The 22,992-nt window shown below is 42.9% G+C and overlaps 1 protein-coding gene and 2 non-coding genes across 10 annotated transcripts in view; all 3 read right to left on the reverse strand.

Moving 5' to 3' along the window:
* Nucleotides 1-1,052: 1,052 nt before the first annotated feature.
* Nucleotides 1,053-22,992, reverse strand: part of LOC114050196 (ubiquitin-associated protein 2-like) — a 45,052-nt gene continuing 23,112 nt past the window's right edge. Inside the window, exons 10-25 of one of the 8 annotated variants that reach the window (XM_027871826.1) lie at nt 22,418-22,695; nt 21,150-21,322; nt 18,919-19,108; nt 18,137-18,191; nt 16,509-16,683; nt 15,943-16,015; nt 12,612-12,807; nt 12,430-12,518; nt 11,460-11,513; nt 10,866-10,947; nt 9,181-9,398; nt 8,618-8,723; nt 3,982-4,049; nt 3,177-3,374; nt 2,716-2,778; nt 1,053-1,176 (exon numbers count right to left, since the gene is read on the reverse strand). In XM_027871826.1, coding sequence (XP_027727627.1) covers nt 1,138-1,176; nt 2,716-2,778; nt 3,177-3,374; nt 3,982-4,049; nt 8,618-8,723; nt 9,181-9,398; nt 10,866-10,947; nt 11,460-11,513; nt 12,430-12,518; nt 12,612-12,807; nt 15,943-16,015; nt 16,509-16,683; nt 18,137-18,191; nt 18,919-19,108; nt 21,150-21,322; nt 22,418-22,695 — 2,057 coding nt within the window. In that variant the 3' untranslated portion in view covers nt 1,053-1,137. The other 7 variants (XM_027871823.1, XM_027871825.1, XM_027871824.1 and 4 more) reach the window with 7 other exon arrangements.
* Nucleotides 11,023-11,157, reverse strand: LOC114050266. The gene has a single exon (XR_003569971.1). It is a non-coding gene; the product is annotated as a small nucleolar RNA SNORA58 (small nucleolar RNA).
* Nucleotides 18,481-18,621, reverse strand: LOC114050268. The gene has a single exon (XR_003569973.1). It is a non-coding gene; the product is annotated as a small nucleolar RNA SNORA58 (small nucleolar RNA).

Consider the following 22,992-nt stretch of genomic DNA (forward strand, 5'->3'; position numbering starts at 1 on the left):
AGTTCAAATGCGGCCTCAGACACATGGAAAGTCACTAGCTGTGTGACCCTGGGAAAGTCATTTAACCCCAATTGCCTCCCAAAAAAAAATATAAAAAAACCCCTAAATTTCAAGGCGCCCTCCCACAGTCCACCCCCCGCCTGACCAAGTTGCCCCCAAAGCCTTGCAGGATATCTGGGCTGAACCGAGATCTCCTTTGAGAGAAACAGGGGAAGACTCATCACCGGGGCCAAGCGAATAGGGTTGTCCCGCCAGCCCCTGGTGGTTAGCAGAAGTTGTTTACATCAGAACGGGACATGAGAAGCTGGGGAAACTCCTCAGTGGAAGAGTACTTGGGTAAGCTGTGTGTCCGGGCAAAAACAAAACCTCAATAGAACTGGGCCCCTCACTGGACGAGATCCAGGTGACCGTCTCCAAGGTGCCTGTCAGTTCTGACGTTTTAAAATTCTGATTCTTGACAGGCTGGTATGTCTAAAAGCAAGGAGATGTTCAAGACATCTTCAAAGTGCTTTCTATGTTCACAAAGGCAATTGGAGACATAAGACAGATTTACTCCATCCTCACTCTTAATTATTAAACTTTGTGGGAACAAAAGGGTTAAGCTTTCCTTTGGCCCCTAGGGTAGCACAGATCCTGGAAGTAGGGAGAACAATGATTCGATGGAAAGGGAAGCTGGAGTTGTGTGGTGCCCCCCCCCCCCAAGTATGCTCTCTATTCCCACTGCTTTCTACCTAAACAAGACCCTCAATGAGATAAGTTCAGGAGCCTCTTTGGGAGAACAGTAAGAACTAGTATGTCTTCAACCCCAAGGAAAAAGAACACCACAAACTGGTTCTGCCAGTGTTGTGTACCCTTCTCCTGGGTGCTTCCCAAGTAATCTGTTTAGAGCAGCCCATGTTCCATTGCTTTTCTGTCTGAAAACATTGTTTCCAACCCAGTTTCTCCCCACTGCCCTTCTCACTCCCTAGTTTAACACTAAAGGTGAGATGCTTCTGAGAACTGAGCTGAATGACTGTCAGGGTCAGGAAGAAGGGGACACCGGCACATCATAGTTAAGAGTTGTTAAAGGGCGAAGATTTCATTTTATTCCACTGCCTTCGGAGCCTGCTAGTAGAGGCCCAGTTGGTACAGTAATACTTATTCACCCAGCTGGTCATCAGGGAGACTGAGGACATCCTAGACGAAGCAAGAATGGGCAGAGGCTGAAGGTAGAGGTTTTCTTTTTATATATACAAGACACATTAATCCATTAAATTTGAGGACACAGTACAAAAAAAACCACTTCAACTAATTCATCTGACAATTCTGTTCATATTCATGACTTTTTTGTTTTGTTTTCCTAATAATAAAAAGGGAGACTTAGGGCTGTTGGGCTGATGATATCTATTTGGAGTCCTCTCCCCCAGCCACTTCCCACCACCAGGGTGAGCAGGAAGAGGAAGAGGAAGGCCAGAGCCCACAGCCCACAGCAAAGAGTTTCATAATCTTGAATGCAGGGGTAATGTAGGGAGAGAAGAAAAAAGAGAAAGGAAAAAAATACAAATCCTATATTACATACAAGAGGATAGGTAGGAGAGGAAAGAAATGGGCCTTCAGAAGTGAAGCTGAGGCCTGGGGCAGGCTGCGGGGGCGCAGCAGGACCCTCCGCTCCACGTGCTTTTGTGTTGTAGCTGTTTCCTTAGGTGCCAGGCTGAGAGGCCCTCTCGGCAGGTAGGGGGGCCAAGGAGGTGAAGAGGGCCAGGGCCTCAGTTGGCCCCCCAGCTGTAGCTGTTGTAGGCAGACTTGCTGCTCTGGGGCTTCTGCGGGATGGAGCTGGTCTGGCTACGTTGCCCGCTGCCCGTCTGCAGGGGAAGGGATATTGGGGTGGGGGGAGGACAGGGAGGAGAAAGGAGGCCAATTAGCAGGGACCTTTTGGTGGGAAGGCCTGGGAACTGTCATGTTCCTCCATTTCTCCTCCTGCCAAAAGATCATTCAAAGGCTACACTCTCCCTTAAGCCCTTAATCCAAAGAAGTTGTTGTCTGCATAATCGGTGAAACCCTTGGAAGTTCTAGTCCCTCTCCGGTCAGCAATAGCACAATTCTGATTTCAAGACAAGAAGAAAATGCAGAGGGCAAGATGCCTTCAGAACTCATTTAAGGGACTAAGTCAGTTTCTGCTCATTCTCCATCTTACCCCTCCCATCTCACCAAAAAGGCCACTCATCTGGAAAAAGATTTCTCAGATGAGTGATCCAAGAGCTGCTTTAACTGATTTTGATCTGTGTGACTCCTTATTTGCACTGCCTTAGAAATAAGGCAGTTGGAAACAAGGGAGCACAGCATTCTGCTGTGGAGATAGGGCACTAACAGAATGGGCTCCACAACACCCCTTCCGCCACCCCACCCCCATCACATCAATGGACCCCTATATACTAAGCAGGGTAGTGCGGGGAGACTTGTCTACGGCCTCCAAGATTCAGATGCTTTCCCAAGAACCCTATCCACTCTAATAGCCAAGTGCCATCTACAATTGGGAAGAGAGAAAAGGAGAGGAGGAGAAGGGAAGGGGAGGCCGGAGAGCCCAGCAAGATGTGTGAGTGTGTCTATGTGTGTCTGTGTATCCCGATTTGTGGCCGCGCAATCTTTCTTCTCCTTGATTTCCCCAGGGCTGTGGCAAGTGGGGTTTGGGACTGGCAGGGGGTAGGTACAATTATATCATTCAGAGAGTTTCATTACCTGCTCCTCCTGCTGGCGCTGGCAACAGAGAATCATCTGCAAATATGGTAGCTGAGGCAGAACCAGGATATATGGAAAATAAAGGGACAAACTTTGACAATAGAAATCCATGGTTAGAAGGGAAAGCTATAGTGGCAGGATTGGGGAGGGGTAGGGCATGGTCCAGGGCTACTGGGAAAATATAGGGGACAAAGTGTGCCACAGTGGGGAGGGGACTCAAACTCCCTCCAGATACCTATCGAACTAAGCAAAGAGCTCCCCAACCTGGCCCCCTCTCTGTCAACTCCCTTGCCGGCCGCTTGTGTCATGTACGCTTGTGTCTGTGTGTGTTGTGTGCCCATGGCCGGCGCTGGGGATAGATGGGGAAAGGGAAGGGAAGAGGGAAGGGGGAGGCAGCTTTAAGGAGTGGTAGGGAAAAGGATCAGTGGGAGAAGAAAGACAAGAGGGGAATAGTGTGTTACCTGGCCATCCTGCTGCAGGTGGTGATGGAGGATCTGGGAGTGTGGCTGCTGATGGGGGGTCAGGATGTGCATAAAAGGGGCTGGCGGATAGGCAGCAGCTGTGGCCGGATTGATAGGCCCTCCACTCCCCAGGGCTGAAGGCAAGTTGAAGGAGGCAGCAGGAGTTCCAGAATGAAAACCTTGTTTCTCAAAGGACTGCTGTTCAGGGATGGGGAAAAAGCACAATGGCATCAGCAGAGCCATTCCTGACTACTACTGATTCCCTATCCTCTAACACTTCATCCTTCATTCTTGACAATTCATCGAACTAGACTGAAAACTCCAAGACAGCAAGATCCTTACTTCCACTGTCTTTTATTTTTGCCTATCTTGTAGAGTGTTAACTACAGGTTAAAAATGCCAATGACACTTGTTGAATTTAGGACTGTCATGTGTAAAGGTAGATAGCATTCAGAGCTACTTTTGAGTTCTTAGAAGAAATGGTGAAGTAGTTTGAAAATTCTTGGGTACTGACGGCCTTAAAAATGGACATCTCCCCAAAATCCTTAGTAAATTATAGTAAACTCTTGATACTGAGAGTTGGCTACTCCTCATCTTTATCTGTCATTTCTACTCTTCCATTTCATTCTGAAGAAGCAGGGGGGAACAGAAATGATAAACCTTTAGAGAAGGGAGATTTTTTTTTTTAAGATCAAATGCCCTGATCCAAGAATTTGGGTCTCTTGACACCTCTCTCAAGGCCTACTTTGCACCATTATTACGACAGCCTCTTTCTCTACCTCTGCTGAGTGAGCTAAGGACCTACCTGAGTTTTGGAGTACACAGAACCCGAAATATCTGGCACGCCTGTATTACTGGAGGTGACTGATACACCTGAGAAAGGAAGAAATAGATAGGAGGATTAACATAGCTGACTGTCCTTTTCCCCTGGTTCCTCAAGTCAGGGGAGGTGGGAAGTAGGTTGATAGGGGAGGTCAAGGTAATGCTATCTGAGGCTCTTCCAACTCAATCACTGCATGGGAAGCTTCAGTCCAGTCACAATAAGGGCCCATGATACAAAGGCTCCCTAAGAATTAGCTTGGCTTGTTTCTGAGTATGGGTAAGAGGTGACAGTCCAGCTTCCAGTGAAGCCTACATCCAAACCAGAGTTAACACAAACAATCTCCAGGACCCTCTGTCCCAAATTCCAACAGTAATTCAATAATTTTTACAAGTTAATTTAGAATCATTTCACCCTTCCACCTTCCCACCCCAATTATGTCTACCTCAATAGGCACCAAACCTCTATCCAAGTACCAAGGGAACTCCTGGGCTCCGGAGCTGTACGTCAAGGTGAATGCCAAAACAAAAGAGGCCAACTCAGGTCTATAGCCAGTGTCCTTTACCTGACCTCTATGCTCACTCAGAAGTGGTCAGTTTCAATTTACTCACACCAGTTTTCCCAGAGGTGTCTGCTAGAGGTATAAATGGGCTGGCATACAGATCACCATGTAGGCAATAATGCATAGAAGCCACTGTCCACAAGGAATAGAGAATTCAAATGCCATTTACATAGTCCCATCATCTTAGTTGCCAGAGTTTTAAGTGAGATATCCTGTCTCATATCTTCCTGACAGGAAGTCTCTCCTACTGCTACAGTTCCAGGGTAACCAGAGAGGGATACAAGCCATTTTCCACAGTAATCAAATCACAACTGAAGATCCCTCCACCTATTATCCTTATGCATTATTCATATCCTATCCCTTAACACTGGAGGTGCTCATTCCAGACCTAGAATCCAAGTCCTTCTTTATATTCAAGCCTACATTCAGCTTCTAGTCATCTCAAAACAGAGACTGTATACCCAACTGAGGCCTTCTCAATAGAGAAAGGGACATCCTAGCCAGGAAAATCCCTCCCCCATACAAGTCCTGACCAGCTCAGGAAGCTCCCAACTGACAATAAATATTTCCCTACTCCCAGGGTAGCCTCCACTCTATATCTTAAGGCACCACAGATAGGTAAGAGGGAAAAAGACAAAGAATACTGTCAGTTATTTGTTTTCTTTAAGCCCTAGATGTTTCTCTTAGCTAAATTTGTAATGGAAGCAAAATTTCTGATTCCTAAGTATTAGGGTAGGAACCTAGTTAGAAGGACTAAACCTAAGAGGAAGTGTGCAGGAGGGTAGGATTAATGCTAGATGGGATAAGAGTTAATTTTAGAAGGCAAACCCAAAGGCAACACAGGTTCACCTTTATTGCTAGAGATAGTTAGCTAATACTGCTGGGGGTCCCTTGGGAAACTGGGAATCACTGACAACAGAATGAAGGGCTAGGCTTTCCATTTGTGGGTGGAGAGAAATGTGGGTCCTCTGTGACACCCTGTCTAGCTCTGATCAGGAGCCACTGGGAATAAGTTCCCATTCCCACAATAAATATCTTTTTGGAGAGAGGGGGAGGCAAAAAGAGAGAAAAAGGAAAACCTTCAGTCTCATAGCTATGAAGTAGGGAAAGAAATAAAGGTTAACAACTAGAGGGGTCTTCACCCCAACTAAGGGACTAGGCAAGATCCTCTCAAGATTATAATGCCCTCCTCCCCAAAGGAACAGTTATAATCACATCAACACAGTGTGAAACGTTGTAACAGGAGAAACAGTAAGAACACATCTCCCCTAGTATGGTGAACCTCAAGCACCTATGACTGGGAAAAGTTGATCAGATCTCTATATCATTTAAGGGTTCCAATATCTGAAAAAGATCCAAGGAGAGGCAAACAGCTGGATTTCTAGTTAGCCAGGACAAAAAATTGGGGAGGATAGACTGTTGAATGAATTTGACACCCTCCCTCCCAAAGAAGGGTCTAGCTCCCCCAAAATGACTCCATAAAAAGAAGGCTGATTGGTGTGCAAGCTGGATTGGGAAGGGAGCCAAGAAGACACTGACAAAACCTTACCCACAGAACCTTGGTTACATCCAGAAATCCATGAGGACCACTAAAGAGTCACATGTGCTTGAAGGAAAAGAGGTACAATGCCCTACCTCTGATTAGAGAGGATTCATAAAGGGACCAAAACATACATTAGGTGGTTATTAATGACCAGGTCATATCTGAGTCAGCCCCTTGGTCTTCAAGAGGCAGGAACAGCAGTTAAGCTACTGAAAACTTTTCCCAAGCTCTGGATCCCCAGTGCCAATTCTTCTACCTCTCTTAACATGGGTACCTCAATGCTACTCCAAATGCCTTGCCTTAGAGTAGAAACAAAGAGAGGAATGAATGGAAAGGTGAATAGAGATTAAGCTTGGGAAGTCAGGAGTTCATTACAAATTTAGCTTTTCTCAATAACCAATAGGCTGGGACCTGAGACTACTACCCTCTTCCTGAGAAGGCCAGTGTACCAAGAAGTTAACCAGTGGCTTCTCTGGCTGTGCTGCGGTTTGATTGACAAGATCATCCTTCCACCCTTCCATCCCCCATATGCCACAGCACAATATTAGCTCCTGTTGTCCAGAGAGACATGCACGGAAAGAACGCCAGAGTTAGCTAAAGAAATACCACAGTTTATTGAAGACTACAAATATTTGTTACAAGTTGAAACTACATGCCTTCCAGAAATCAAAAGCAACAGTGGGTGTGTGCATTGCGGCTTCAGAGGCGCTGCACCGCTTGTACTCGAAATGGTTAAGACGGGGTCAGACACACCGAGAGGGGGGAGGGGGGCAGGTTCAAAAGCCCAGAAGGTATCCACCAACTCATTCCCCCAAGCCACGTAGGCCTTGGCCTCAGCTCAGCAGGCTTTCCTCAGTGGTCTGGTTTCTGAAACAAGACTTCAGTGCAAATTCACACACACACACAAAACACAGCCCCCAGCCATGGGCCAAATTAGCTCTCAGCCGTCCAGAAATGCTTGTAAGGGGGTGGATATTTTCTTCCTAAAAGGAATCAGATACATAAAAATAAATGAATTTAAGAGGTTGATGAGGGAGGGGGAATGACCAGAATCCCCTATGGGGTTGGGGGAATGGGGCTTCTAAAATGAATCACATCAGGTCTCTAAAAATCTTGGGCAAGGGAAGGCAGGAAGGAGAAGGGGAGGAATGCAATGCTGCCCCCACTCACCCTTGGTTTTTCTGTAATCAGACAGGACCACAAAACCCCATGTTATCTTGTTCTCTCAGATTTCTGACCCTGGCCCAGCCAGTATCTAAAGCTAATGTTTTGGTGATAGGGATGAGGTCACTCCAAGGAGGGGGTTTATAACCCTCTTCACAAGTCACACTTCTGAGGTGTTTGGAATGGAGACTCTCTGCTCAATGAAAGGGCATAGCTGGGCTTAGAACCTGGCACGATGGGGCTTCCCAGAAACACTCAGCCCAAATCCACAACACTAATCCAACTCACACATTACAGCTTCATGCCTCCACCCCACTAGCAGCTCCTGAAGTACCCACGTGCCCCATTCCCTATTATTAAAAAATCTGGGATAGTTTACCCACCTGGTTCCCACAGAGAAGGGGGGAAGCACAAAAGCTGCTGCCTCCAGATTATTCTGGAGCTGAGACTGAGCTGAAGGCTCTAAAGGACTCATAAGGAGGCAAACCCCACTCCCACCAATGCAACATTCTCCTTCCCATACACAACTGAACCTGCAAAGCCGCTGAAAAGGAAGAATAAAACTGAATGGTCCTCCCCCTTGACTCAGAATCTCTGAGGGAGTTAGAAAAATCAGTCAGGTGCCAGGCAGAATGTTTTCTACCCCAACATCTACTTTAGGGACCATCACCACTTCCCTGTAATCTGCCTTCTTCATGGTTGAGCTCAAAACATGAGTTGTTAAAGAGCTGTCTTATCAGCAGAGACATGAAACCAGGCTTGTGCAAAGAGAACGGTCATACAACTGAAAGAACCACTGAAGATACAACTCTCCTAGCCCACTCTCCCAATTACTTCTCCATGTATTACTATTTCACCCTCCACCCCTAAACTTCACTCATGTTCCCTTATCTGAGGAAGAGAAACCACAAGAAAAACCTAGGCACATAAAGAGAACAGCACTGAGCCAGTCACAGTCTCCCAAGGACATATTCAATCCTAGGTACAATGAATCTATCTATCCCCTTCAAGTTTATTGGTGCCACACATATTGCCACTTGCCTCCACTGGCATCATCTCAACCAAATTTCAGGTCCCTTTGCCCAGCAGCACTGCTCCGCCCCCACTACTGCCAGCCATGCTATCTGGCAGCCAACACATGCCCCGACAATCCCCCAGGTGTGGGTAAGTGGGCACTAGAACACAATGCCAAATTTTCTTGCTGGTGCTGAACAGAGGCTAAAGGCCAACTGCCCAACGCCTAGCACCTCCTCTTCATAGGATTCTCCAACCCTAACTGTGACCCCTCCAAGATTGCCCCCACAGCCAATTCCCCCTGAACATCAAGACATCTGGGATCAAGATGGGCTTACCAGTGTTATATCCATGAGATCCATACCCACTTGGCTGTTGGAAAGGGGTGGCCGATGCGTTCACACTGACATTCACACCATGCTGCTTGGAAGAGGTAGGAGCGACCTGGAAGAGAAAGGGGGTGGGGCCTCAGTGACCAGTGAGGACAGCCCTGACCCTGTCCCATGGTACTAACTCATAGCAGTATATTGGTCAGTTCAATGTGGGAACTGAACTCAGTTAAGGAATGTGGAATGCTCACTTTATTACCAGAATGAAAGTCTTAAGAACCTACCAATGCTGTCAAAAATGGTCAAGTGAAGGTCAATGTGGGGAGGGAAGATCAGGCTATTAACATGTCTGTGGAAAATTTCTAGATGAGAATACACTCCTCATTTATTCTACATAGAGATAAACAACCATTATCTCGCCCCACTTCCCCACCTTCCACACCACCCGAAGGTTTGGGATCAGGAATGCCTTCCCACCTACTGAGAAAGCCAGCAGTACTGGAAGAGTCAGAGTGAGTGAATGCAGATCAGGAAACCTGCCCTCTAGGGAATGATGAAGGTGAGGTACTCACAGGGAATACAGCAGGCCCATACTGGAAGGTGCTGGGGAGGCCCGGGACCCCTGTGTAGTACGGCAGGCTGGTGTAACTGTAGCCAGGAGGCAGCGCCGGGTTCAGGAATGTCTGCTGTGTGGTGTGGTGAGTCTGCGTCTGATTCTGCTGGGGCTGTGCCAGGGTTGTGGCTGGGGCTGGGGACGAGGCATCTCCACGGCCGAATTTTGAGAGGTCACCTATGCCAAGAAAGACCAAGTGTACATGGGCCCCTTCACCTCTCATGCCAATGTGGAATCATATATTTCCTGGGGATACCTTTTCAGAGCTGTAAAAACTCAGTAACAGGTTAAGTAACACGCAGTGTCATATTTTTACTTAGTGGTAGAGCTGTGATGAAAACCCAGGTCCTCTGACTATTTCCCAGAACTACGCATGCTAGGGCTTCTAAAGACTGTGTAAAGGTTTTCCCTGATGATTTCTGGATACCAATGAGTCAGACAGATGCCATTCCTTCTACCTGGAATATTTATCTGCCATACTTTCTCCCTTTCCCAGCTACCAAATTCTATACCTCTCTGATAATCCCAACTGTTCTGAACACACAGCAGGCACTCATAAAACCACAATCAAGTTTAGGAAAATTTCCTGAATGCCTACTACATGGAGGGCGCTTCAGTGTGTGTTGATGGTGACTATGTAATAGTTGGCACACAGGGCAACAGTAAGGGACCCCCAGGATATCTCCCTCAAAATTCCACACGGAGGCAGCTAGGTGGCGCAGTGGATAGAGCACTGGCCCTGGACTCAGGAGGACCTAAGTTCAAATCTGGCCTCAGACACATAACACTTACTAGCTGTGTGACTCTGGGCAAGTCATTTAACCCCCAACTGCCTCACCAAAAAAAAAAAAAAAAAAAAAAATTCTACACAGCTTTCTTCTACTACACTGCTAATCCATGCCCTCTTTCACCACTTTGGAAATGGGTCTCCCTTAGCACTCACTCTCTGGGTATCTGCCTTCAGGTGATGCCAACTAGTCATGTTTCACTGAAGCTAGCTTCCCTTTCCCCTCTAGTGCATACACACAGGTGAAAGAGCTACATCTCTATGAGATGAGGAGAATGAAGGATAGAAGATTCCAGATGGAGGACAGAAGGATAGAAGCTACATTCACACAGCCCTTCACAGCTACAAAGCACATTATAGGTCTTCTCTCTGGATTCTCAGCCCTGTCAGCAGTGGGAAAAGACTCTTCCAGAAAAGGACAACAAAGTTCAAAGAGATTAAGGAACTTTTTCTAGATCACACAGCTAATGATCATTTAGACTCCCAGGCTAGTATACCAAAATAATGACAGATCAGAAAAAACATAAAGACCAAGGAAACTGGATGTCTAATAGGCAACAACACTGTTACCAAAAAAAGGACAAGGAGAAGAAGGAAAGATGAACTCAAGAAACTTAAGATTAGAAGGTGAGGTCACAAGGTAAAGTATGGGTCAGGGTATTTTCTCAGAAAAGCTGATGAAAAAACAGTAGAACCATGGAAAAGCTGGGAAAGTAGCCACAGCAACTAGCCTTTTCCACTAGGAGACAAAATTTAACATCTTATGTTTGTTCCAGCCCCTTCCTGGGGCTGACAAAACACCTCAAGGACAAGTCTCATTAGCTCCAACATCATGTCCAGCCCCATTCCAGTCCTACCAGAGTAAGGATTGCTGGCCAGGCTACCATCCCTCCCGGTCAACGGAGTGGTAGGTGTAGGGAACGGGATGCTGTAGTAATCCTAGAAAACAGAACAAGCAGGCTGAGACTCCATACTTTTGTCCCAATCCCAGTGATCCTCCACAGGGTCGAAACAAGATGTTAGAGTAATGCAATACAACCAGCCATTGATGATGCTGGCCATAGCTCACAGAAGCTCTGTTTCCTCTGGCACATACTGTCCCCCCTGCTTGACTATAGACAGAGTCAGGTAAGGTCTACGGGTGTGCGCATTTAAGTTGCCCAAATACCTACAAGGTTCCTTGGTCCTGATCTATCTCCCAGGCCTGTTGAAGTCGTCTCCTCAAGAGTCACGGCCAAGATTACTCTCTTGAACAAACAGATATGGCTCTCTGGATTTGCCAGGGACAAAGCAAGACACTCCAAGTCCCAGGGAGCTGAGGAATGTCAGGCAGGGGTCCCCAACTTGTCACATAATTTTGATTCTTATTGCATTAAGAAATCATCTCTTCCCACCAACTCCCAGTCTCTCTGAGCACCTTTTTTTGTCATGACTCTACCCCACATACTCACCAAGGGGAATCTTGTCTGAAGCATCTGCAAGTCGTCATAACCATACACTTGTGGCTGAAAAACACAGATGTATCTGTGATGAGGGAAGGTTAGTCACTATGTCCTTCCTATACCATACTCAAATATGCTAAGGACAGGACAAGAAAAAAAAAAAGAGTCAAGAGAAACCAACAGCCAGCTTCTAAAGAGAAATTCCATTCTATCTCCTTACCAAGAAAACTTTACAAGGCCAGAAAAGAACATATATGATTTCTGGGAAAAAACAAAAGGCCCAAAAGGGTAATGTATGCATGATTATACTTTTAATGTAGATCTGGGATGAAAATCTATTCATCAATTTTTATCAACCTTTTTCAAAATCTGGCTTAAAATCTCTCTCCTAAAAAGCCTTGTCAAATAACTATATACTCTATCACTCAGTTACCCCTCAGCTTTTATCTACTGAGTTGGTACTAGGGTTTTTTTTTTTTTTGGTTTGTTTGTTTTGGTTTTTTTTTTGTACTTGTAGGAGCTTTAAAAGCACATTAACGTTTTTGAAGTCAGGAAGTTGGAGAGGTGAAGTCTTCTGCCAAGTTTGGAGTCAACAACCCTAGCAAAGAATACTGAAAAATTCAATCCCAAAATCCCAAGTCTTCCCTGAGGCATACTAAAGAGACATGGGGAAGAAAACAACTTTCTCCAGATAAATTGAGAAAGATCTCAAATTTACATTCAAACCACTAAAGAGCCACTCCAGGCATGGATGATGGCATAACTTGACTAGACCTCATTTTTCTTCCTCTTTTATGCTGTAAAACCAAAAAAAAAAAAAAAAAAATGAACTCCCTTGTTCATATGTGATTCCAACTAGCTTATTCTGGAATATTCTTATTCTAGTACCCACTCGGTAGGCAGAATTATGAAGCAAAAGGGAAGAGAAAAAGAGAGACAACTTTACTCTGCAGAGAGACATCCCCCAAATCCCACTTACCGGGTAGGCATGTAACAGCCCTGGAGCCATGATATATGGATTAGGCAACAACGGTGGGACCCCAGGAGGAAGGTTGGGGGGAGCTTTACCTGAAAGAGAAAGTGTACTTCTAATATGATAAATGACCATTCCTCTTCCTCCTTACCCTGAAGAGGTACCACCCACCTCCCAAGTAGGGCTACCTGAAGTTGTGGCGACTGAGCTTCTGGTTGAGGCGGTGACGGTAGAGTTACTGCCCAGGCTGAGGCCTAGACTACTGCCACTGTTTAGGCTGGATGAGACGCTGACCACAGGAGGAGGCGCCGAGACTGTGCTGGATGCAGTAGAGAAAGTGCTGGAGGAAGAATGAAGGCTCGCCTCACTTTCAACACTTGTGTGCTACAAACAAACAAAAACAAAACAAAACAAAAAAAACAAGAGATAGGGAGGTAGAAGGGAACAGAAGTTGGTATATTATGTAAGAAGTCCAAGACCCTCCTACTAACCAAGCAATGAACTCATGTAGTCAGAAGAGTTAAGAGATTACATAAGTGCCCCATGCCAATACAGTGGGAAGAGTACAACCCTTCAGCTAGCAGAGGTCTGAGGATCAGTTTCTCAAACACAGAACCATTTTGGCCGAGACCTGTTACTCCAAAAAACAGAGGATGAAACTAACATAACCAATATGGAAACTTCACATAAGGCATGTGAGAAGGGTAAAAAGACTTAGCCTACGGCCACACACAGTAAGACACTGAAGAGGAATTTTAATTCAGATGTTCTGACAACCAAATTGTTCCTGCTTTCATTATACCACAATCGAAGCCACGGATCTGTAAAGCTGCCTTTTGCCTAAGGAATCAATCTTCACCAGACAAAGACTAGGAGATGAGTGCGGCACCCATAAAACATCTCTCATATCCAAGACCATTCTGGGATACAATGTGTTGAATTATTTCATCATCTGGGAAGGAGTTGTCATCAGGTCAGAAATAAAGTACCCATTCAAATGCAAGGATAATTGGGAACTCCATAAAAAACTAGCATGGTATAATGCAAAAAGCACAGATTTGGAAACAAAATCTGAGTTCAAATTAAAGTATATGAAGGGATGTCATGTGAAGGGGGATTAAATTAATTTGTTTTGCCTTGAGGTAGCAGAATCAGATGGAAATTAAAAAGCATCAAATTCAGAATTAATTTCAGGAAAAAATTCCTAACAATTAGAGCTACCTGTAAGTGGAAAAGGCTGCCTTGAGACATGCTAGGTCCCCTCTCCTTTAATGTTTTCAAGCTGAAGCCAAACAATCCCCAGTCAGCTGTGCTCTGGTGGGGATTCCTTTAGAACATGGGTTAGATAAGATGCCTGCTGAGGTCCCTCCCAATTTTCAAAATTCATATTCATATTCAAATCCTAATTCTTCAACCAGCATGACCTTGGGCAATTTCTTCAACTACTTTGGGTCTAAGTTCCCATATCTATAAAATGAGGAGGTTGAGCTAGAAGATGTCAATAATCCCTTCCAACTCTAAATATTATGGACCTATGATCTCAAGGTATATAGAAGAGAGAAATACCTTCAAAATCATAAGAATGGTAAAAGGATCTTAAAGCTCAGTGAGTATTTTAAATTTAGTCAGTCAATAAACATTTATTAAGTGCTTACTATGTGTCAAGGACTATGTTAAGCACTGAGGATGCAAGAAGAACAAAAGATAGTTCCTGCCCTCAAAAAGTGGACAATTACTTAAGCTTCTCAAACAAAGTAACAGATGGTAGTTTTATAGACGCCCCCAAAAGATTCAAATTCCAACTAAAATTCCTAGAAATTTAGCCCTATTAAAGGTTCATGTTGTACAGCAGCAAGCACTAGAATAGGAATCAGAAGGTCAGCTCTGCTACTAGGCAACTCAATTAACCTCTCCAGAGGCCTCAGTCTAGTAGATAGGCTAAGTTGAGTTCCAGAGTAGATTGGAAAAGGATATCTGAAAGGCAGGCCTGAAATATCTACTCAAATCCTTTTCTCTAGGAAACCTGAGGATCCTAAAACTTCTGCTTAACAGTCCAAAATGAGGTCCTATTAAAATCACTGACATTCCTGCTTTTATTCATATTCCTGGGAAAAGTCACTTTTGGTGAAATGCTGCAAAAAATTGGTGAAATTCTGTTGTCAAATCTCCAAAAGTCTTATGATAGAAAATGCTATCCACATCCAAAGAAAAAACTATGGAGTTTGAATGCAGATTGCAGCATACTACTTGCTATTTTTTTCCTTCTGTTTTGTTTTGTTTCCTCTTTCTTGTGGTTCCTCTTATTGGTACTAATTCTTCCTTACAATATGACTAATGTGAAAATATGTTTAATAGGAATGTATATGTATAGCCTATACCAGATTGTGCGCCATCTTGGGGAGGGAGGGGGAGAAAAATTTTAAACTCAAAAGCTTATGGAAGTAATTGCTGATAAATCAAAATAAATTAATAAAAATTTTAAAAAAAAAAAAGAAATTCTGTTGTCAAAAGCTCCAAGTTTGGCCTCCATTTTAACAGTTCAGATACAGATGTAATGCATATGCCAGACCAAGAGAAAAGGAAGGCATTATATAATGGCTGGGAACCACTCAAGGCTGCAATGACTCATAAGGTCATAGATGGTCTCTCAGGTATCTTCTACCTCTGAATCTATGACTTAATGACTTAACCGCTGAGGGCCTCAGGCAACTCTCTAAGTTGAAGAAAAGATGTCAAACTGAACTGGTATAGGAAGTTCCCTATACCAATAAATACAGGTTCAATCAAAAAAAAATGCTTTTGAAACTTTCAGGAGCCAAGTTGTTAGAACAACTTTACTACAACAGCTAGGTGGTGTAGTGGATAAAGAACTGGGTTTGAAGTCAGTTAGACTCCTCTCCCAGACTTCAAATCCAGCCTCAGACTTACTAGCTCTGTGACTCTGCTCGAGCCACTTAACTCTGTTTGCCTCAGTTTCCTCATCTATAAAATAAGTTGGAGAAGGAAATGGCAAACCACTCCAGTATCTTTGCCAAGAAATTCCCAAATGGGGTGACGAAGAGTCAGACACTACTGAAATGACTCAACAACTACAATACTGACTTGTGAATGTCCACTGCTGAGGTTCAAATGATTGGTCGCACCACTCCATTACTAGCAGGGTCTACTCTCTCACCCCTCACTTCACTTGCCATCACCCTGTCACCTCTATCCTCTTGTAGTCAAATTTTCACTGTAATCTCCTAAATTCTTAAGAAAATTTGCAAATTTGTTATTTACCCTGGAGAAACCTTTTTAAATCAAGGAATTTGGAAAGCACATTTATACATACACTCACACCAAATTCATCTCAAATCTTGGTGGTTTTTTGTTTAACCATGTTTATTTTACAAAGGAGTTAAATGACTTGATTCAGGGTCACAAAATAAGTGAGTAGAAGTGGGGAATGAAGTTTCCTGTGGAGAGGTAGTAAATAGAAGGAAGTCTTGTATCCGAGCTGCAACATCAACTTATACTCACCAAAAGAGTTGATGTTGAAGTGCGCCCAGAAGATGATGATGACGAAAGTGTATTCTGTTGTGTAGATAATGTGCTAGAAAGATACAGAGAAAGTATTTTCAGTCAAAGGACCTCAGCCATCTCTTTCTTCTTGGGATGCTAAATCAGGCAAGGAGTCATGAAAAAAGGGGGTGGGTGGGGAACCAAAGGACCAGAAGGCAATCACTCTATTTGAAATGATCAGTAAAACAAGTGGTTGCTGGAAAATGAAGGAAATTCCTTTTTGCCTCCAAAGTTCTTAAGTCATCTGATTATAGCAAAGCCAGGGCTATAGCAACCTTTGCTAATAATAATAACAACAGCAACAATCAACGATTCATAGAATTTTAAGATTTACAAAACGTTTCACATAGACTATTCATTTAAGCTTAACAAGATCATTCTGCTAGTAGATGTTTGAGGCAGAATTTGAAACCCTTCTTGACTTCAAATCAAGTACTCCATATGCCACTCAGGTAGACCTTCTGTTAAGTATCAGCAAGGACCCCAGAGGGCTACAATGACCAGTAGCATCCCCATTTACTCACCTGCTGTGTTGGGTGGTGGTAGTATTTGGAAGCTCCTCACTGTGGCTCAAGCCACCCAATGCAGATGAATGCTGATTGGCTGTGGTCAGCAAGGAAGCTGCAGATACCGTGTCATTGAGAGGGGGGATGCTGGGAGCAGAGGGTGAGTCAGATTTCACCGCAGGGCCAGTAGCACCTAAAAAGAAAGGGGAAAGGAAAGGGAAATTACAATTTTAGAAGCCCTGCAGGGAAAGAGTAAAGATGTGACCACTATTCAAAGTTGCATCACCTATAAGCAAGTAAAATTATTAATTACTTATTATAATAAGTAATTATTAAGTCTACTTTGATTTCTATAGAATTGATTTTCTTTACAAAAAACCCAAATATTTGAAGTTATTATTTTCATTTCATTTAAAAAATAATTTTCCATCTCATTTTCATAAGGGAAGGGGGAAATCATGATATCCATTCCAAACAAAGAAACTAAAGCAAAGGGATGTTTAAGATTTGCTAAGATCAGTAAGTCAGAACAGAGGTAAGACTATAACTCTCTCCCAGTTGTTGGCTCAGAATTCTCTTCAGTAGACTATAATTTATCATCTAAGGCAACTGTTTGCAGATGTTTTACAATGGAAGAACCTTTCACTTTTAAAAGACTTACTTAGAACCCCTCCAGTAAAAATTTTAAAATATTTGTAAATATCTGTAACTATTATCAAATGATGTCGACTTTTAAAAACCTTTGATTCACATGTTGTTCTAAATCTATCAGCATTACAAACTGCTTTAGTGCAAAGGGTATATACAGCCTTTACCTACTGGTGTTTTGTAAATGAGAATATTGGACAGATTTAATAGCTTACCCTATAAAGATAATTAAATCTTTATTTCCTCATTTATTTTATATAAACAAAAATCTGGGAGTGGGGAGATAGAGATTATTTTGATTCATCACATTTCCACTTCGAAAAAGAGTTTTATAATTTTTACTGCAGTTTGTTGATCAATAAATGCCTTTACAACTTTGTCAGAGCTATTTTTATAAATTTTGTATCATTAATACATTGTGTGTCAGAATCACCATAAGCACAAATTGAATACAGCTGTCATATGTATATTTCTTTTATATCTGAACTGGGTTTGTGAATATTTGTTTTTACTGTCCCTCTTAGACACCTTCACTTTCTTCTCCCTTCAAATTCTTTAATCTTGTCTAATCACATTTTTTTTTGCACATAGTTTTTAAAAAACCATTAATAGAAATACATTCTAATCTTTTAAATTCCTTCTGCTAAAACCAATAATCAACTCATTATGTATTACATGTATTACATGGTACTACTGGATATGCTTAAAATCTGATTCTACATGAACAGAAACTTGATCCTTTTGATCCCAATGTTCTTCATCCTATCTAATGGTTTTCTATAATTATGGAGCATATACATACTGTATACAACTAACAGAGAGCAAAGCAGATGGGTTGTTTGATTTGCTGTGCCTGCCTGCGAATATAACTTTCTTTTTCACGGACATCTTTCCAATAACTTTGTGGAATCGAGTTTGAGAAATGCTGATTATACAGATACTAGAAAGTTCATAAAACAAAACACCTTTAATTAGAGAGAAAACTGAAGAACACTCACCTTCAACAGATTGTGTGTTCTGTAACTGTGTGGCCTGCACGGAGCTGAAGCCATTCTGGAGCAAGAAATAGAGACTCAAGTGAGGGAGGGCAGGTTAGCATTTGCCCAAGCTCAGCCTCTACCAGCAAGCCTTCTCTTCCAGAATTCAGGGGAAATTTACAGGTTAATCAAAGGATTAACACTCCCCACACCCAGATAAAGGAATTTGTGGGAGTCTTAGAAGGGAAGATGTATGTGCATTAGGGTACAGCAAGTGATGACCCCCTATCTACTAAGGAAGGCCAGAGCCCTAAAAAGATGCTGGAAAGACTCACAGAACCAGACCAGTGATCCTTAGGGGGAATGTCTATGGAAGTAATGCAGTCCAGCCAAGCCATTAATTTGGCAGCCTGTAGATCTGGCAATCACTCCACATTTCCTCTTGCATACGCTGTCCCCCTCAACTGGCCACGAGGCAAAGCCAGATGAGGTCTACTGGTATGCACCTAGCACTCTAGCAATCAGATATCCCAATGAGATGGGGCAGGCCCTGGACTAGACACAAACCCTGCTCCATCAGCTGGGATCTTTACATTTATTCTTCCAGGGAGAATGATTCCTTGGTGCCAAGAGACCAGTCAGCTGGGCTTGGCCCAATCGCAGCAATGTGCTCTCCTTTCCTGCCTCTGCCCAGGTGCTCCCCAAGGACCCTCTGCAGCATTTGTAGCAAGGTGAAATGTTGAACCAAGGATTTTGTCCTCGTGTTCTCCCAACCACCTACCAGGGGCTGCTAAACAACCTACCTTTGCCTGAGTCAGGTCCTTCTGGGGAGACGAGGAGATGGAGTTGGGGTACCGCCGAGTCTGTGTGGATCTCTGTTCATAGAGCGGGCCCTGAGCACTGTTTTGGGAGGTATAGGTTGTCGACTGAATTGGGCCGCTCTGGTAGCCAGACTCCTGACTCTGGTTGGATGAAATTGTGGATGAAGACTCACTATGTGGGATGAACAGAGAAACACACAATCATGTGAGGAATAGGTCAAGCTTACTAATAAACAAGGGTTTTCAGGAAAGGCCCTACTAGGCTATAGGTCTAACTCAATCCCCATACAGAAATCCTGTAACACCAAGTTACCAAGTCTGAATCTCTACCATTTCCTCCTGGCAACTTTCAGGATACAACATGCGCCCATAATACCAGTGGCACAGGCAACAATATAGTTCAGAAAACCTGACTGCCAACTTTGATTAGAAGGCACAAAGGATTCGCCAAATGTAAAACTAAATAGGAGGGACCTTAAATGTCAAGAGTTCAAACTCCAAATCCATGTAGGAACCTCTACAACATTCAACACTGAATATCTGTAATAGGTAGTATTTATACAGCATTTTGTGGTTTGCAAAATTACACATATTATCCCATGTGATCTTTATAACTATACAAGGTAAGTGCTATTATTATCCTTATTTTACAAATGAGGAAATTGAAGCTAATAGAGGGTAAGTGACTTGTCCAGCATCACATAGCTAGATCACATAGCTATGATCTGAGTTTAAATCCATTCCATCAACTACAACACCAACCTGTAAAGTACTACAGTCTATATCAGGTTTGTAAATTCCCTGACAAGTAGTCATCCAGTTGAAATTTACCTCCCTCTTATTTATACCCATTTGGTCCTAATTCTGCCAAGCAGCAGCACTTTCGATATCAAACCACTTCCTGTTCTCCAATAGCTAAGTAACCAGAGAGAGATAAAATATCTATTTTGCCTCTCCACTCCTTCAGGAGGATCAGCTATTCCGGATCTTTAATTTTCTCCCATTTTAGGAGAAAAAAAAAAGCCACGAATATGAATGGGAATAGTGCTATATTCATAGTATGGGCAGCCCAATGAATATTTACATTTTGAGTCCTAAGCATCGTATTCACTCTCTATTATTCAACTTAAGCAAATTTAACCTCAGGACCAATTCTTGGGAACTGCGTTAATTCAACAAACATTTACTAATATAACTACGAGGGTCAATGAAAAGGTTTCCTTGAGATGATCTAGTTTCATTCTCTCATACTGCCCAATATTTTATTCAACTTCATTCCTCTCTTTAAGCCTTCAAAGTTTAATAGGCAAGTTATTGTTAATTACTTTGAAAGGGAGTCTTTTCACACCTGTGGAGTGAATGGCTACAGGTGGACAAGATCATGTAACTCCAAGGTTTTCTGTTACATATCCTAACCTTGGGAGCCACGGAAAAAAAGCCAAAAAAGAACCTACAGCTATTCATTAGTCATCCCTCACTCTAACAATATGACCCAACTCTTTTTCCAGATCTCTCTATTCACATCTTTTATGTCACTTACATTATGCAACTGTACTCACACCTACCCATACTTACCATGTACCTTACATTAGCCCCCTCCCAATACACACACTTAAAATACCACTTAAGTGGGGAAGAGAATAAGCATTTATATAACACTATCCAAGAGGCACTGTACTAAGTAAGAATCTTTTACAAATATTATCTCATTTGGTCCTCACAACAACCCTGCAAGGTAGGTGGTGTTATACAGATTTCATTACAGCTGAGGAAACAGAGGCAAACAAAGGGATTTGCCCAGGGTCACACAGCAAGTGTCTTGAGTCTGGATTTGAACTCAGGTCTTCATGATTCCAGGTGCAGGGTTCTATCCCTTGCACCACCAGCTGCCTCCAAAAAGCCAATGACAGCAAGTTTTTCAGATGTGTTGAAGCCTACACTTACATCATCTGCATTAAGTCTGAAGATTTACCAGAGGAGTCAAAAAGGCATATATTAATTACTACTCCCTTAAAAAATGACACGACCCTGATAGTGTTGATTTAAAGGAACACTAAACATAAGAACATCAACAATTAAAATGCAATTCTAAGATCTGAAAAAAAAAATCTACCTTCAACATCTCCCCTACCTGAAACAGATTTAGGCTAGTTTTGGAGTCTTAAAGTGACATAAACCTAAACCACAGAAAAGCAGGCAGCTCTGACTTGTACCTTGCAGTGCTCGTATAGAGACTGCTTGGAGTCTGACTTGACGAGGCGCTCGTGGTAGGAGTGGACTCATACTCTGAGAGGACAGGCTCTGACCCAAACTGTAATGCCCCAAACTGCAGGTTTAGCCCTGAGATATCCGCTGAGCCAGGCATCTCCACTGCCAGAGCAGGAATCTGTAGAAAGGAGACAATAGGAAGGAAGGTGTGAGTTTTAATGAAACCTTTCAACAGGTTCATAAAGTTAAACTACTCTATAACTTTTGAAGATTTCACAGTCACATACTAAATGTATGTAGCTGTTACTAAACTAAATAGATATGTAACTGTAAATCGGTCCACTCTTTCTTTCATCCAAGGATAAAAATGAAGATGATAATAGCTAATATGTTTACATAGCTCTTTAAGTGTTAATCTCATTTGATCCTAACCATAATCCTGTGAGGGCGATACTATTATTATCCCCATTTTTCAGATGAGGAAACTGAGGCTTTCAGAGATTAAGTAATTTGCCCAAGTACTGTCTGAGACCAGATTTAAACTCAAATCTTTCTGATTCTTTATTCCAGCGTTCTCTTCACTACACCCCCAGGTAGCTCCCACCACTCAATATAAACCAAAATACTAAAATAAGCACTTTTTATATTGTCAAAAAACTGTAAAAAGTAGATGCTTATCAACTGGGGAATGGCTAAATAAATTAGAGTACACAAATATAATCAAGTATTACTGTGCTGTTAATAAGCAAGGAATATGAAGAATACTGATAATTTTAGGAAGCTTTATAAGAAATACAAAATAAAGCGAACAGAATCAGAAAAATAATGTACACAAGGATTATAATATTGTAAATGGAGGAACTCCAAAGTGAATGCTGGAAAATGATGATAACCAAGCTTGGCTCCTAATTAGAGATAAAAGAATGCCATTCCCTCTCTTCTTTGCAGAGTTAGAGACCATGGTTATCGAGTACTGCATTTAATTTCAGAATTTTTTGATGTGTTGAGCATTTTGCTCAATTATTTTTCTCAGTTAGAAAGGATGGCTCTCTGAGAAAGGAAGAGGAGAGGGAGGGAAGATGCATTGGGAAATAAAGGCGATGTAAAAAATATTGATAAAAATTATCAAATGAAGGCAACAAGTTAGGGGTGTAACTAACTCCCCTATGACCTTGAACATGACTTGCCTTAAGTTACTGCCTGTATCTATCTTGACAGGCCCTCATAAAACTATGCCAGGTCCCACAGTCCAAAGTACCAAGAGATCAGGTACCTTCGAAGTCAAGGAGGCCTTTTTCTTTTGCTGCTTCAGTTTCTGCTGAGCCGGCTGGGGGCTGGAGGACTGGTTGTCTGAAGATCCCGGGGACATCTGTGGAGCTGAGGTGGACTTGCTCGGCAATGGAGAGGAAGGGGCCGGAGGTGCAGTTGTAGAGGTGGTCACTGCAGGTGGCTTTTCCTGCAGGAACACCTCCATCATGGCTGAAGATGGGGTGAAGGCCTGGCGTTTTGTGAATGGGCTGTGGACTGCTGAATCTGTTGGGTTCTTCAAATCTGTTTGGAGAAAAACAGATGTATATGTATGAGACCAAGCAAAGGGTACAGAATGAACTATGAGAAAACTCTGGTCTAAAGTCCTAGATTGTGCCTAAGGGATATCAGTACTCTCTCAATGCAGACCAAGAGGCTGGCTTCCTTCTGATTGACACTATCACCATTCCAGGGCAGAGATATAAACAGAGAAGCTCCTTGGGGCTGACTCTTTTGTCAAGTCATACCCCTGGTTCTGAACTCTCCAAAGTTGGAAATATCTGCTTTTCACAATCAACCCAGGTGAACCAGAAGAAACTT

The sequence above is a fragment of the Vombatus ursinus genome, unplaced genomic scaffold, assembly GCF_900497805.2.
Source record: "Vombatus ursinus unplaced genomic scaffold, bare-nosed wombat genome assembly UNPS02014798.1, whole genome shotgun sequence".
Lineage (NCBI taxonomy): Eukaryota > Metazoa > Chordata > Mammalia > Diprotodontia > Vombatidae > Vombatus > Vombatus ursinus.